The 18,587-nt window shown below is 33.4% G+C and overlaps 1 protein-coding gene across 1 annotated transcript in view; it reads left to right on the forward strand.

The window, feature by feature from the left end:
- TEKT3_2 (Tektin-3) overlaps positions 1 to 18,587 on the forward strand; it is a 58,175-nt gene that overhangs the window by 7,229 nt on the left and 32,359 nt on the right. The window contains exon 4 of the mRNA XM_051216855.1: positions 14,958 to 15,028. Coding sequence (XP_051065473.1) covers positions 14,958 to 15,028 — 71 coding nt within the window. The remainder of the gene's footprint in view (positions 1 to 14,957; positions 15,029 to 18,587) is intronic.

An 18,587-nucleotide genomic window follows, 5' to 3' on the forward strand; every position in this document is an offset into this window, starting at 1 on the left:
TCACTCATAACTCTGCGGATAGTCAAACATGGAGTTACCATGAGAGAGGGGTTTTGTGGATATGATAGTGATTTTAATAGTTGAATTCATGAATCAATTGAAGTTGGCCGACCATAGGATATTTGGAAGCAGTGGACAATCGTCTCGTCCTAGAATGAGACTCCTCAACAGTGTGTGTCCACGATCCCGCCTCGTGAGATCCGAACCCATGACGTATCGGTATCACGTGCAAACGCTAAACTTTTAGACCACTGGGTCAGCTGGCATCGGACGGTGTTACTGTTTAACTTCAACCAGTTCACAAAATCGCACCACCGTCCACCATTGTCATCAGTGATTTACTATCTCACAACAGACTCGGTTGAACTCCACTGATCACGGCTTTTCATTAGAACTTTAGGAAATCCCTCTTGAAGCTAGTCACTATTGAGCACATGATGATTATAATCAATAAGGCGTTTTGTGGATATTATATTAATTTTATTAATTTAATTCATGTGTCATTAGATGAAAAAGTTGTTCATTGCTTTCAACCATTTATTACTGTATAATTAAAGCCGATCCAAGATTTAATTGAGAATAATATTGTTCACCCAATAAACACTATACTTAACTCTGTTAATGTTCACTTTATTTGTTATTTACTAGGAAAACAAAAGTGCAATTATTAACACATACATTCTGGAAGTTCATTAATTCATTCATTATATTATTATTATCGTTATTAATACATTTTCAAATAATTTTATCAACCACCCCCCCTCAGTAACATTGAATGGAATAACAATCATATCTTTTAATAAATTCAATTGTTTGTTTGTTTGTTTTATTTTCACCTCAGCATTCTTTTAGAATCGTACATTTATGCAATAGAATATCAATAAGGATAAGTATTTCTAATCATACTATTAGTATATAATATTATTAATAATAATAATAATGAATAATTAATAAACAATATCATTATTGTACATTTATTTGAGGTATATTCAATGTATATTTATAGGGTTTCACCTTAATTATTTAATTAAGTTATTAATTAATATTGTCATTGAAATTATCCTTGACCTTATTCTATGTTAGGATAATGTTCATTCATCAAAGAAAATGAATTGTTTCCTTTCTTCTACGGAAATTTATTATGCAAAATAGTGATAAAAATAGTAATAATAATAATAATAATAAAACATTAAATAAATATAAATATTTTAATAGTTGAATCAACTGAAGTTAGACCACCATGGAAAACCTAGATGCATTGGACGACTGTTTCATCCTAGTATGGGACGCCTAAGCAGTGCGCATCCACGATCCCACCTCGCAAGATTCGAATCCAGAACCTATCAGTCTTGTGGGTGAACGTTTAACCTCTAGACCACTGAGCCGGCATCCATGAATTCAACTATTAAATTACTATGATATCCAACAAAACCCCTCTGAAAATATGAATATAATCCGTATGGTTACAAATTTGTGAAGATTGTTGGACTGGAGACTGACTGTCACTAGATAATGACAGAAAACAAGAGAAGAATAGACAGGTGTTTTATACTGTCATTGATCTATCTAGTTGTAACGATTTCTAAACTTGGCAGAGATTAATTCCATGACCTTTAAATTAGGTGATAAAAATCTAATATCCAGACCATTGAGTTGACATCCAATAGTTTACATTTAGAAATTCAGTCACTCCTCAACATTGCAAAAGTACCTCATCTGCTTATTACTGATGGTAATCATGTTTTCACTTGTTACCAATTCAGAAAGGCAGTGACCAGGGTTACCGTGATATGCTATCGCCAGTTTAAATGAGTCTGCCAGTTACCTACCAATCACGTTAGATGATGGTCACGAAATATAGCGAAATGACTGAAGTTAGAGGTAGACGCCACCTGATACCAGCTCAGTGATTAGAGGGGTGAATCCTCACTCCTAGATGTGAAGGTCTTCTGTGTAATCCTGGGTGTGGTCGTGGATACACACAGCTGAGAGGCTCTATACTGGAATCAAATAACTGTCCAGTAAATACTGGTTTTCAGTGGTTGTTTAGATGCAGTCAGTTCATGATTGACACTGCAAAATGTATTTCATTTAGGTTTTGGCTTAGTGGTTAAAATACTTAATTTCTTAGCTGATGAGTTTCAAGGTAAAACCCTGGTCTTTTTACTTCCGTTTGGGTAACCATGTAATTTCACTAGTTTTTATGTAAATAATGTGCTACAAGACGGAATAATTTAACTTATACGTGAAAATATTGACTTCCGAAGTTTAACTACCAGAAAATTTACCATCGTAAAATCTTTTTCTTTGGATTCCAGCCAAAGTCTGAGTTATTCTTCAGCTTGTCACTCCTACAATCAGCGAACGGTGTCTTTTCTAACAGAAACTACAGACAACTTCATATTGAGTCTATTTCATGGTATTAAATGCTTTTCAATTGTGAATTTGTATTTTGCTTTAAGTAGTCGAGTCCTTTCATAGTCTAACACCTGGAACCTTATTCTATAAACTTTTATAAGGGTAAATTCTGTGACTTCTTGAGAAATTAGTTCGTTAATTAGGCCTTATATTAAGCCTGCCTCATTCTGAAAAAGATTTCTCGGTTTGAATGGCCTAAGCATTCAGAAACCTTTAAATGGAAGTTAAAAATATTACCCGACATTTTTCATCAATATCCATCTATCAAATAAACTTTTCGTGTATTTATTACCTAGTTATTTAACACATAAATATTGACATATATGGGCACAGAAATATATGCTCAGTATACAATAAGAAAATGTGATTGTAAAGAGATAAAGAAAGGAAGGTGAATATAACAGAAAGTATATAAATAAGTAAAGATGAATGAACATGAACAATAAATAATAGGAGAGTTAGTTCATTCGAGAAAAATACAACCAAAAAGATTTTTTTTTCACCTAAAGTAGTTCCTCCCACTCGTAAGAAATAAGATAAAAATAACAGTAGGACCGGCACTGGTTGCTATTCTAAGCCTTATTTGATAACGTTTCATTTCACTTTGTTACAATGTCTTTAGGATTCCAACCAGAGCGCCATGAAGGAACAGAAGATGCCAGTCCTATTTAGATTCCTTTCATACTCAGATACCATAACAGAAATTGGACATCTTTCCGCTTTTTCCAACCAGTCCAAACGTTGGCAAATAATGCGCGGTGGGGAACTCTCCGGGAATACATGAATAGCAGATGTCAAAAACCACCGGAGGCTGAATTATGATCACTGTATCTGAAAACATCTTGCTAAGCATCTGCCTTAATAGCATGGCACTGCCATTGAATGCCAGCAGTAATGATCAAACTCAGAGAGTTATCTATCATTCTCAACTTGGAAAGATGAGGTTTTACGAAAGTAGGAAAAAACTGCTTTCACGAAAGCATTGTGGATCTGATCCTTTACAGACAGAATAACGTCAAGAAGGCTCCAAAAATATCCCAGATTAGCATAGGGCTCTCTGGCTTTCACTATGCGTTAATTGATCTCATCATCAAGTTGACACCAGCACTTACACAACTACCTTAATACACGGACTTTTTGACTAATTCTAACCGCTCTCCGCCAAGAATAAGTGCAGGCATATTTTCTCCCAAGTCTCTGCACTTAAAAGGTGCATATCACATTCTACACTTACGGACACTGACGGCCAACTGATTAGGTACGAGGTGGATCGGTTGTCATCACATAGTTACCATCTCACAACAGACACGGTTGAACTCCACTGGTCACTGTCTCTCACTAGAATTCCAGAAAATCCCTCTTGAAGACAGCCGCTAGTGAGCACATGATGATTATTATCAGAAAGGGGATTGTGTTTTTTCAGTGTACTCGACTAGCTTTTGCCAACTTGAGTCATTTATAGCGTAGGCGAGATATCCGTCTACCAACCAAAGAAAGGGTTTACAGAGCAGCAGCTCGTTCCGTCCTACTTCATGGCAGTGAAATATGGCCGGTAAGAGTAGCAAATATTTGTAAGTTACCAGTATTAGATCATAGGTATCTTCGAAGCATTGCTCGTATATCCTGGGACCACCGAGTAAGTAGTGCAGTTGTTAGGAAACGGGTACTAGGTAGGGATGGCAAATCAATTGATAAAATTCCACCACTTCATCAACTGAGATGGCTAGGACACTTGTTACATATGCCCAACCACCGACTGCCCCGAAGTGCAATGTTTTATGGAGTAGGCTGGTAGGTGGAAGGAGCGGCCAGACCAAAACATAGCTATGTAGATGCACTAGCTCAGTGAGTGACGCACTGAGATTATGAAAGAAAGATACTGTGTTCTGGTTCCAATATGAACATCAACACACTTGGATACCATTACATTCAGTTAATAAGTCCCAGTTAGGACAAAATGAGGATCCTGGATTCCACCGCTAACCACAGTTTATAAATGCTAAGAAGCACTAGATATATATCCAGCCTTTTAGTATGCGACTATTCAGTAGTACGTAGTGGTGTGTTTTCTGTAGACCACTCTAGCTGTTCAGATATCGAAATTATTAACATGGAAATGACTTCCTCTTTATTAAATTTTGTCAAAATTATCATTATTGAAAAGATGAAGCCAAACTTATACATTCATAGAGATACAGATTTCCAACTTTCATTACCCTAGTGATTTTCAGTTTCCAACATTTAATTGCACAATATCTTATTTCATGTTCTCTAATAGATATTATTATTCTTCGTTCTTATATCACTTTTTCAATCTATACATTTCTTGTATTTGTCACTACGTAGTTTTTAATATCAATTTTCACTTTTGATTTCTAGAAACGTGTTTCCATGTGTTTTTAAAATACTTTTGTCTAAAATTTTCACACTAGCTGACATAAAAATGTTCAATTACCAGAACAATTTTACAATTCTTCCATATTTAATGCTGTTATTCTATGAAGATGCATTAACATGTTATGAGGTATTTACACTATTTTTAAATTATTACTGCAATTCATAGGCTGTATTTGTCAAAGATTGATCTCAGTTGTGGTACCATTGAAAAGTAGGGAGACTTGACAGTTGTTTCATCCTAGTATGGGACTCCTCGGGAATGTCTGACTCATAATTGACTTAATTGAAGATATTCCTCAAGTTCTCCTGAGAATTTGTGACTGGTGAAGCTTAATACATAGTGAGAGCAAACCGGTTGTCACTATTGGCTCCGTATGACTAACATACTATGTCGTGAATTGACTGAAGCTGAAATTTTATCGTAGGACAGGGGTTCACTAAGAGATCTGAAAACCTTGGGTTAGATGTCTGGTTGGGTTTAAAGGTCCATATTTATGAGGATTTCTATACTTAAACAAAAAGTTTATCCAATCCCCCTGGTTTGTAACGGGTCCTTGGCTGAGATCAATCTATGTTGAATACAGCATGTAAATTTGATAATTTTTGGCGAAACCTTCTCGACAAAATTATAACCATTATTGGTTCTAAGTTGTAACCAGCTGAGAAAAGTCCATAAAATAAATGAATTCATGGTATCGTATTAGATATACCGTTTTTTCTTTGATTTAGATTTATTAATGGGAAAAAGGAAGTTCAGATAAATAAATTTTCAGTTCTTGTTCGGATTACTTTGTTTATTTTCTAACCTTTTTTTAATGAATAAATCAGAATCAAGCCTCAATATTTCTATACTTTTGTTTACCATCATTTACTTATGATGAACAATTATAAATATCAGGACTCTGTAGCTAAGTGGATAACATGATGGCGTTTGAATCGAACTGTACTACGTTCGAGTTCCAAAGTGATCATCAACTCTGAGATGCAGGTACATCCACCTGACGGGTCCCAAGGGGGACGGGACGCGCGTCCTAGATTCCACTGCTAGACACTATTCATGTTTGCTTATAGTTATAAATGTTATTATCTTTTGTATATTTTAGTAAAATCAATAAATTTCTAAATCCTGGTATTTTAATTAATTTCCTGAAATGATTATTCCTATTGGTCATTAAAATCTATTAATGGTTTTCTTACAGGCTGTTATTTCTGGGTTATTTGTATGTGTGATATATATAGATTATATCTACATTTAACATTGTAGCTTAGATTTTAATTACTGTTACGATAGTTTTCAGTACGTCTCTACGGTTGGTTTGTATTATAAGCCATATTCAATCTGTACAAACCTTATATACTAATGATAATCATTCGTTCACTAATAAATAACTTCATAATGAATTTGTAAAGAGCTATTGATAAGCCAGCTCAATCAAATTACATTCTATAAGAGACAGTTATCTTTAATGGTAAAGTCTATTGGTTACACAACATTTTGAATTGATTACAATAAATAATTTAAATAATTGTATACAAACTACATTGTCTTTAAACCCTATTGGTTCTGAGTAAAATTTTTAGTGGATTTGTGTCTACTCATTAACACAACTTATATTAAGATAAGACAGTTGATTGAAATCAATCCATAATTTAGATTTTCTTTCGCAGTTTTCACAAATATTCTATCATAATAAAAATATATTGGTTGAATAATTATAATTCAATGGAAATATAATATACAATTACAATTTTCATAATTTAAATGAAGTTTTCATTTGATATACTAATCCATCGTGAGGATGCTTGATATGCAATAATACTAGTTGCTAATTGAACGTTTAGTGTTTAAAGAAATATGTGTCAAGAAAATGCATTTCTCGTGAAGTGTATCTGATCTCAAGCTTCCTTTGAAATAGATTTTATGACAAGTAGAGTGATTATTTACTTACTTACGCCTGTTACTCTTCGTGGAGGAACATAGGCCGCCCATCAGCAGTTTCCATCCAACACTATCCAGGAAAATACTTCCCAGCTCCTTCCAGTTTTTATTCATCCTTTTCATATCTGCTTCTATTTCCCGACATAATGTGTTCTTTATCTTTCCTTTTTTCCGCTTCCACTCAGGATTCCAAATTAGGGCTTGCCTCATGGTGCAGTTTGGTGATTTCCGTAATGTATATCCTACCCATTTCCATCGTTTTTCCTTAATTTCCTCTTCAGCTAGAAGCTGGTTTGTTCTCTCCCGCAGAAGGCTGTTGTGATCGTATCCGGTCAATGGATGTTGGGTATTTTGTGTAGACAACTATTTATAAATACATGTACCTTCTTGATGATGGTTGCAGTAGTTTTCGAAGTTTCAGCTCTGTATAGTAGAACCATCTTGATGTTCGTATCGAAAACTGTGACTTTGATATTGGTTGACAGATGTTTTGAGTTCCGTATGTTCTTCAATTGTAGGGATGCTGTCTTTGCTTTGCCGATTCCCGCCTTTTCGTTTGCATCTGATCCTGCACATTCATCGATGATGCTTCCCAGGTACGTGAAGGATTCCACATCTTTCAGAGTTGAAGAACAGATAAAGAACCTTAGAGTATATATATATATATATGAATTTTATGTTTTCGTAAATGTTCTTTATTATAAAATCGAATACAACGAACATAGTTTTGGATCATTCATAGTTAGAAAACACTAAGAAACTGTTTCATATTTGTTTTTGACTCATCCACTATGTGTACTCATAATCTCACACAGAATCAAATCTAAAGAAATAAGATTTCTAACTCAAAACAATATCTTACGACTGTTACATCAGAGTACAATGACTCTTATATTTTATGTTTAGTCAATTCAAAATGTAATGCAACTCTAAAGCAATATCATCCTGTAATGGCTATTTAACTCCTAAAATGTTTATAATCACTTACAGTTAATTAATGGATAAGAAGTAAATTCTAAGATTAAATTTTGTTTTAAATTGAAATTTCAAGATACATTTTAATCATTCGAGTCTCACAGTGAACATCAACTCTGAGATTCAGGTACATCCAGCTGAAGAGTCCCAAATAGGACGAAACGCGCGTCAAACTGGATTCCATTGCTAGCCACTATCCATCATTGCTTACAAAAAGCTTGTGAATTAAGGCAATATCGAGGCATACGCACAGTATGCACATATGCCAATAACAGACTGATCAATTGCAGTCTTAAACCTCAATGGGAAGATACAAGGCAAACAATACCAAGTGAATTCGTAAGATGATTTCTTATGTTATTACTATTTCATCTAATTTCTGAACGATAAAAACTGTACATTAAATCATGACGCTACATTTAAATATGTGAAGTTTATCTGAAGAGAAAAATAGTGGTAAATTAAATCTGTCACTAATTTACAATCGAAACAAAAAATCCAATCCATCCACTTTCTAACCTATATACCAACCTTTATTTATAAGTAAGCATTCGAGTATGAGATCATAGATGCGCACTGCTGAAGAGTCCTATACTAGGATGAAACAACCATCCAGTGCTTAGATCGATTAATAAATTCAACTATTAATATAATGTTTGTTTGTTTTTTCTTCCAAAAGTTCTGTTAAAATGTCAATTTTCTTGTTTTGATTTAAAATTAAAATTAAATTAAACGACAATCTTTCTAACCAAAGAGGGGTTATGTGAATATTATAGTAATTTAATAGTTGAACTGATAAGTTGAAACTAGACCATCATCGAAAACCTGAAAGCACTGAATGGCCGCTTCGTCCTAGTATGGAACACATCGGCAGTGTGCATTCTAGTGAGAAGCTGTGATTAGTGAAGTTCAACCGGGTCTGTTATGAGATAGTAACTCATGAGAAACCATGATGGATTGTGGCGCAATTTCGTGAATTGGATGAAGTCAGACATTGACACTGTCGGATGCCGGCTCAGTAGTCTATTGGTTAAGCGTTTGCACGTGATACAGATACGTCGTAAGGGTTCAAATCTCACGAGGCGGGATCGTGGATGCACATTGTTGAGGAGTCCTACAGTAGGGAGAAATGGCCGTCCAGTGCTTCCAAATATTTCATGGCAGTCTAACTTCAATTGACTCATTAATTCAACTATTAGATCATTTTTCTTATCAAATTGTTTCATATTTTATTTTCGGATAGATAATACAATAAAAGAGAAATGTACTTTATTTGATTAAAAAAGAAAAAAAAATGATACACTTATCATTCTAATCATGCACTTTTATTAAAATAAGAAAAGTATGTTATAACAGAGAATAATATTTAAATGATAGTTTCAATATTGTTTATCTTTATATTGATAACAGTGTGAAGTGAATAGTTACTTTTTGTTATTGTTGTTATTTAATTGTACTATTTTTTTTGTTTGTTTGTTTGTAACTAACAGAATAAAAGTAGTTGTGGTTAAACTTTTTAATTAGATTTTATTTATTATTACTATTTTTTAATTTTCTATTTTCAATAGTTTGAATTTCTATTTTAAAAGTTTAATGGAGGGAGTTTTGTTGGAGTTGACTTTAATTTGTAGGTTGTATTTGAGGTATAAGTAGAAATCAATAAGGAGGTGGGGGTGCTGGATAACTATTTCATCTTAGTATGATACTGTTCTATAGTATGCACTTACAGTCTCACCAGGGACCTAAGACGTGATCTTCGGGTTTCATGAAGGATCTTAATCATTAAAACTAATCAATTGATGTCCGATGGTACAATTTGAACTCTTAGTCAATTTTTTTTCATATTGAACTACAATAAGCCAATATCATTTGTGATAGAGGTTTTACTTCTTGAATAGGTGAAAACTAGTCACAACTTCACAATAGGATTTCAGAAACACTGTTATAAATTATAAACTGATCGTTTATTATAAAGAACGTTTATAGTTTATTTAATTAGTGGATAGATTCCGAATTGATTTATAATATAAAATGTTGATCAACTGGTTATATACATTGATATAATGTAGCTAATTAATTGCTGTTCACTAGACCAAATCATTAAATAAGCCATCAGTGAACTGATATTCCGAATATAAGATGGTTGTCCAGTTCAATAAATTTTTGTTATAATAAAATGACATATTAGAAGGCCAATTATAAAAACAAAAATAAATATGATTAGATGGTACAAACATCCGGGCACTAAATGTATTTTACATCAGTCCTCCTCTGATGATTTATTACTATGACTATCATATTACTAACGTTATAACTGTAATATTATTTTTTGAGAGAAAAACTGTATTTCTCACAGATTTAAGCCTCAATTTAAGTTGACGCTATGCATTCAACTGAGTTTATTTATTTTCATTTATGGACAACTAACAATTACTTCTAGTATGATATTGAAACTATCGTTATACATCAAGAAAAAACTGAGAAAGGTAAACAGTACAGTACATTTACATAGTATAGTATGTATTATTGTAACTGATAACAGTAGTCATGAATTACATGATATCACTATATGACCAAGGTTATAACAAAAAATATTATTGTTATTTAATAATTATCAGTATAGGGGTTGTGGAACTTATTAAGTTTCTGATTGAGATCATGAACCGATTAATGTTAGATCCGTATTGAAAACCTGGAAGCACTAGACGGCCATCTCGTCCTATTGTGGGACTCTTCAGCAGTGCGCATCCAAGATTCCGCTTGCGGGATTTGAACCTGGAGCATTCGGTCACGCTCGAGAACACTTAACCCACTGGGCTACTGAGCCTGGATCCAGTGGTGTTAGTGTCTAACCTCAACCAATCCAAGAAACTGCGCAACCATCTTCTATTGTACTGAGGTAGATACCTCTCTCTACTCGACATGGATTAGCTTAACTGGTCACAGCTTCCCACTAGAACTCCGAGTTGAATTGATGAGTAAATTGAAGCTAGACCATCACGGAAAACCTTGAAACACTGGACGGCCGTTTCGTCTTAGTATGGAACACATCGGCAGTGTGCATTCTAGAGAGAAGCTGTGATCAGTGTAGTTCAACCGAGTCTGTTGTGAGATAGTAAATCACTGATGACAATGGTGGACGGTGCTGCGATTTTGTGAACTGGTTGAAGTTAAACAGTAACACCGTCCGATTCCAGCTGACCCAGTGGCCTAAAAGTTAGGCGTTTGCACGTGATACCGATACGTCATGGGTTCGGATCTCACGAGGCGGGATCGTGGACACACACTGTTGAGGAGTCTCATTCTAGGACGAGACGATTGTCCACTGCTTCCAAATATCCTATGGTCGGCCAACTTCAATTGATTCATGAATTCAACTATTAAAATCACTATCATATCCACAAAACCCCTCTCTCATGGTAACTCCATGTTTGACTATCCGCAGAGTTATGAGTGAACATTGGTTAAGAGTTCCAAAGTACGACGAGTTAATTGTCTATTATCTCTTGGTTTTCAATATATGTTGAACTGTGGTAAATTCTTAATGTCCACCATGAAATTCAGCAATCTTCACTAACCCATAAACTGATAGATTTTAGTCTGAGTTTTTTCTAGTTTGCCGGATTTTTAGTCATGAAAAATGTGTGTTTATTATTATTATTATTATAATTCTTATTGTTGTCAATGTTATTATCATTACAACTTAATGTTAAGATTTTAAACTGGAATGATAATTTTGACAATAATTTTAGAAAAGCTATTGTCTAATATTATCTAAATGGTTCTATCTTTTACAAGTAGTTTAAATGTAAGTATTTCTGTCTAAACTAAACTACTCCATGTAACATGGCTCAGAATCAACCCCGATAGTGTAGGTGTATACATTCTCTATCTTTCCTTAAACTGTGAGATTAAAATTGCTTTATGCTTTTCTTTCTACGAACTAGATCTTTCTTCCTGTATTATATTCTTGTATACAATCTTTCTTTTATATATTACTACCGTTGAATTAACTACTTCTATGAATTTGTTATTCATCTTGTTGTGTTAATGAGGTTTGGCAACAGTAGATTGTTGCTGATACTGCCTGGCCAATGGATCCGTAGTACTTTACGTAGACAACTTTTAATAAACACTTGTATCTTCTGGATGATGGTTTTCGTAAATCTCCAAGTTTCCACCCCTTTCAGTAGAACTGTCTTGACATTTGTATTGAAAATTCTGACTTTGGTATTGGTTGACAGTTGTTTTGCGTTCTAGATAGTCTTCAGTTTTAGATATGCTGCTCTTGCTTTGTTAATTTGCGCCTTCACAACTGCATCAGATCCACCGTACTCATCAGTGATGCTGCCTAGATAGGTAAAGGTGACTTAGTAGTTCAGTGGAAGTGCAAGATACTAGGTTCGACTCTCTGTGAATAAACAACAACAGTGAGTTTCATATAAACTGAGTGGATGAATACCAAATAGAAAGAAGTACTTACTCTGAATTTTTCTACTAAACACTATCTAATATTATGAAATAACATTTATTTTAATCCTTAAAACGTACTATGTTTCAAGAATTTTTCGTTAATAATAATTTATACTAACTCCAAACTAGAAGTATGTAGCTAATGTACAGAGGTATTAAAAAAACATTTATCACTTTGATACGAACTCAACACATCATAGAATGTTACTCGTTTAACGTCTTGTTTCTACAGAGCGTGTGAAATTTCAAATATATTCTTTTACACCCTATTTTTCGAGAGTCTGTAAATAGATATCTTAAAATTATGTTTCTATATTACTGAAATCTTAGGTATCAGTTAAATATACGCCTTTCTTTGATAAAAAAACAATCATTTTCCCTATGTAATTCCAGTGTTTTTAGTTAACATGACGAACTGTCTTTAGCTTCCTAGAACTTACTAGTTTTCAATGGTTGCTTAACTATGGTCACTTCATGGTGTAAACTAAAGAAAATTCGACAACCTCTACAAATTTAAAATAATAAGTCTCTTAGATAAACGTGGATAATACAATTAGAAGAAGTAGGTTATCAGACATATAAAACATATTTGTACAATACATTTCGAACAGTTTGATGCCACATATTCTGTTTAAGGCATTTTTCATACAAAACAAAAAAAGTCAATAGTTAGGCGTTAAGTTCTTTTTACATCAATGTGAAGTACAAACAATCTTATGCGGTTTACCATTATTGTTATTTTCACAATAGAAACAAATTAATCGCTGAGCTGTTAATTTTTTTTGCATTTTATACTTTTACCTAATATCTGTCTATCTATGAAGCAAGTATTTATGTTGCCATGGGGAATATTTTTTTGTATTTCTATCCAACTAATACCATTCTATGTCATTTTCTACCAAACGGTTGATAACTAGTCTAATTACAGCTTTTTGGATAATATATATGCTACAATAATAATGATATGAATTTTGAATTAGATTTTTGTTTGATTAGTATTGGGTAATGGAAAGCATTGTAGTCTCGAACGCTCATTTCATCCTATTCGACATTTTTCAGAGAGATGTACCCAGATATTAGTGATGGTCAAACCGGAACTCAAACCCAATATCCTGTGGATATCTCACAATATTGAGGTAATCCACTCAGAGCTCGTATATATCAAAAATTAGTGATTGGCTGCAATCCTTGTTGTCGATAGGTAGAAGTCAGGTTTTAATGTTTAAAATATTTGAAAGCAATTCTTTGAACATTTATACATTTAGGCTTTCATAATATTTGCTATCATTTATAAGTAGTATATATACTGAATTCATTATTTGACTTTAAAACAAAAAGAACATTACAGTTAACGTAATATTCTATACACATAATAGTTGTTCTTTAAACAATAAATGTCCAAGACGTATTTTTCAAAGACTGTATTGTGTATTCATTATCCAAGATAAAAATATGGCATAACTTAAGTTGTTAAAATTTTCTTTCATTCGTTTATAAAGTACACTTTGATTTGTCGATGATTTCCAGTTATAAAAATCTTCAATTGATGTAAACTCTGTAAGTTTCTTACGGTTACTAAGTAATTCATTTTGTTAAGTTCGGAATTCAAAATAATTATCCTTTTATCTTTTTATATCTTTGATATTTAGAATTTCCATTTGTTGAAATCATGAGTCAATTGAAGCTAGACCACCATGGAAAACCTGTAAGCACTGGATGGCCGTTTCCATAGTGGTCTAGCTTCAACTGACTCATGATCTTACCCATTGAAATCACTATAATATCCGCAAAACCCATCTGATATTAATTCGAATTATGCTCACTAGTGACTAGCTTCAAGAGGTATATCCTGGAGTTCTAGTGAGAAGCCATGACCAGTGGAGTTCAACCAGGTCTGTTATGAGATAATAACTCACTGAAGACAGTGGTGGATGTGTCTCTCAATTTCGTGGATTAGTTGAAGTTAGACATTAACACCGTTGGATGCCGGCTCAGCGGTCTAGTGGCTAAATGCCCGCGCGCGAAACCCGTACGTTCTGGGATTCGAATCCCGCGGGGTGCAGTATCGTGGATGCGCACTTCTGAGGAGTCCCATACTAGGACGAAACGACCGTCCAGTGCTTCCAGGTTTTCCATGGTGGTCTAGCTTCAACTGACTCATGATTTCAACAAGTGAAATTTCTAAAAATTTCCACAAAACCCATTGTGATTTGATTTTTACTTTTATTTAACGATTGTAAATAGTTAAAAAGAAAGCTTAAAATAAATGGATTTCATATTATTCTACCTTATTTGTTGTATCTGGCTTTATTTAAAATCATTATCTAATTAGTATATGCATAGATATGCACAATATTTGTGTAACACCGTTTGATATATATTGTATAATTCTTTGGTGTGGATTACTTATATCCATATAAGTACTATATAACGATGGTCAGGTTTAGAATGTATTTCAGTAGAAGATCAATAAGGAAAAAACGAAAACGGAACGCAATCGGTATGAAAATGCATGAATAATGAAATCTGAGACAATCGACTGATATTTACAAAAAGAACAATGAAATTTGAGACGATGGATTAATATTTTGCAAATTAACTATTTACTACATGGTTCTCAGATTTTATTGAGATGTTCTGTAATGTCGTGTCAAATACGTTCGATTGTTCCCACATGTGTTCTTGTCCACTACAATTCTACATTACCATAATATTGTTATTATTCATTCTAATAAATTTTCTCCTCTTTTCATAGGAAATTGATGGAATAAAAGTTTGTCAAGAACAAATTAAAAATATTATAAATCGTGCTACAGCACAATTAAAGTAAGCTATTCATTCAATGATTGATAATTCATTATTATTTTATTTGTATTCAATAGTGACTACTTACAAGTAGATCGGATTTTTTCATTAATCAAAGAGATATTATCCTTTATTATAAAGAATAATTTATTATTCAAATCTAACAAAGTACTGAAATGTTTTACTAAATTACTATGTTGAAATTGTTTTCATCTATTTCAAGGTATTTTTTCCCATGAGCTGACGTCAACATTTTTTTTCTTAGAACAAACGATATGATAAACTTTTTTTCTTTTGTGTACTGGGCTCTTCAACTTATGTATAACCATGGTTTCACACTAAGTTGAATCATTCAACAACAGATTTATCAGTCAAGATAAAACTATTCAGCCAATAAATCGATATTCTTTCGTTTTAAACTTACAATTTTAGTTTAGACTAATATCATGAATGGATCTATGTTAGATCACTATTGAAAACCTAGAAGCACTGGATGGCTCTCTCGTCTTAGTAAGGGACTCCTTAGCAGTCTGCACCCACAATCCCACATGCGGGACTCGAACACATGACTTTCGGTCTCGCACTCGAACACTTCACCCCTAGACCACTGAGACGTCATCCAACGATGTTAATGTATAACTTCAACCAATTCATGATATTGTGCGACCATCCGCCATTGTCTTCAGTGAGTAACTGTCTCACAACAGATATGGTCAATCCGCTAAATAATATGACCAATAATGCAGTTTATTCACCAATATTAACTAGCTTCCAAATGGATTTAACGAAAGTTGTTAACTTAAGATATTGTTGAAATGTACATTATTCTTACATAGATTCGTTCATAAAGACCTTTTTTTAAACACCACGCTCATCATAATCTAATGATAATTTGTATCTATTGTTATAGACATTTGGTTTTACTTCATGGTTATAAACTGTATGGGTTACTTAACATACTTTTCAGTAGTGTAGAACTATTTTCCCTTACGACAAAATTACCAACTTTTTTCAAATTCAAATTATATTTGTTCTCATTATCCATAATGAGTTGAGGGCCTGATCACATGTCTTTCCGGTCGCATAGAACAAAATACATACCTTTTGGGAGCAAATAGGTTTCGAAGCTGAGAGAACATATATCCACCTCAGTTAGTGGAAGATTGCCGGACAATATTGTGAATCGATCGAAGTTAAGCACATACATCGTCGGAGCTACTGAGCTCTCTACGAGACCAAGAGCCCTGGATTCGATACACGTCGTGGACATGAATACACACTGCTAATAAAGTCCTATACTGAGGCAAAATAAGTGACCAGCGCTTCCTAGATTTCAGTAATGTCGGAATTAAGATCATTTCGTCGTGCAAACTATAAGATTACATTCTGTTGATCAACAAAGAAAGCCATTAGCATGGGGTTAAGGCTGATTTACTACTTTTGAGATAAAATAAACAGTTTCGACATCATATTTACACAATTGTAGGTTTTCAGAAAGAAATTTAATTATTTTATTATAAAACAAAAGCCTCCGAAACTTGGTTCTTGTTGTACTAGTAACGAGAAACAACATATTCCATATAAATTTAATGTTTGTTGTATGAGTACTTACTGGGCAACAATGTATATTCTGAAAAGATGAACGTTTTTGAGAATATTAATGATAATTTCAGGATATTAAGCATGTTATTAATCTCCTCAGTCATTTTTTCTCCTTTCTATAATAATCTCTTATAATCAGTCGGTCATTCAGTCAGTCAGTGATTAGCAACTCAGAACCTAACATGCATGTGCATCGGTTCAAGTTGGTACAACATATCAACATGTCGAGAATAAATTATCGAGAATGATATCGAATAATTGAAATTATCAGCAATATCTGGGGTAATAAAAAAGATTTAGTATAAAAAGTATGAATCTAGAAGAAGGAATATAGTCGTCAAATAAAAAAAGTATCAGATAGTTTTTAAACTCAATATCTAAGGAAATATAAACAGTAAAGTCATTTATGCCACTGTGGCTGATTTTGAATTGTGACCTTCAATATCTTCAATAATAAGTTACGATAATCTTGAGAGTCTCGATCAGGTTATCTGAACTTTTCTAAATAATTTAATCTAACAGCAAATGACTTTATATACTGACCAATACCAAGTTTTCGTCTGGTCACCTCTTATTTCTTTTTAACCTGTTCTGGCATATTATAGGTGTTCTCACAAAAACGTTTATTTACTACGAAAGACTGATGATCCTTTTTATTTCATTAATACATGTATACATCATAAAACATCCTGTTAAAAGACAAAAATACAGTATTCCACCATTTTAATTTATAATATAATTAATATTTTACGATGGAGAACAAAAAAAACTACTTATCGATTATGGTTGCTATTGGTGATATCATTTGATCTAATGAAGTTCTTGCCTTCTTTTCTCCAATTTTGTTGTTGTGAAATAATATAAACGCGTTTTTCCTTTCTCTTTCTTTCTTTCTCTAAAACAAACAAGCAGTTTACATTTATTTTATCATATTAGTAATAAATTATCTCCTATATATGCATATGCATGTATGGTTATGATACACTAAACTGTAATGGGGTACCAATAAATAAGTTATACAGAAGTAGATGTCATTACGATAGATAAACTTGAGAGAAATTACAGAAGAAAAGAATAAAAGGTAATAAACTACTCAGTTTAATTTATACACACAATTAAAATAAATTTTATTCAATCAGAAGAGATATATACTAATTATGAATGCCGGTCAGTCAATCGTAATCAATTTAGAGCTTGGAACAAATGTGCTTTAGCTTAAGTTCTCATACCAGATTAGGACGACGAGTCGAAGTTAGCTAGATGAATTTCGAAGGTGTCTAAATAACTGTAGCAGGAATGATAAAGAGACAGACTAAACAATGAATATATGGCTTGAAAGGGTTAAATGTAAAGTTTTGTCTGGAAGAATACTGGAACTCAAGATCCAGAGGAAGATAAAAAGAATGTTTGTGCACCACTGCAACGATTTATGAGCCATGTCACTCAGCATCCTCAGCTAGGTAATCTACATCTACCCACGTAGTTCAGAACAGCAGTCAGTAACCTCGTGATTTAATACCACATTTCGGTTTGACCGCCCTTAGCTTTCTTTCAACTTACTCTTACACCAACTAAAATCGGTCATCGAGGTAGGTGGTGGTTGGACATTTCTCAACCATCTCAGTTACTGGTAGTTTCTAACCGCGTTAACCGATTTACTCCCTTTATCTAGTACAGTGCGTCTAATCTCAGACTTGCTTAAACTGTCTTTCGATAATACGTGAGCAGTGCTTTCAAAATACCTGTGATCGAAATCGCTCTGCCCACACATATATTCTTTAAAGCCCTCATTTTACAGACAGAATATTGTAGAGCTGATAGTTACACAGTATACTACCCTTTGTTTGGAAGGGGGCTATCTTTTCTACGCCATATGTGATATAAGTTAGCAGTAGCAACTAGTATTTCTGAATTCGTGCCAAAATTTCGTCATTCATCAACCTATCAAGGCTGATGAAATTTCAAAGATAATTGTGGT

This window comes from Schistosoma haematobium, chromosome 6 (assembly GCF_000699445.3).
Source record: "Schistosoma haematobium chromosome 6, whole genome shotgun sequence".
NCBI lineage: Eukaryota > Metazoa > Platyhelminthes > Trematoda > Strigeidida > Schistosomatidae > Schistosoma > Schistosoma haematobium.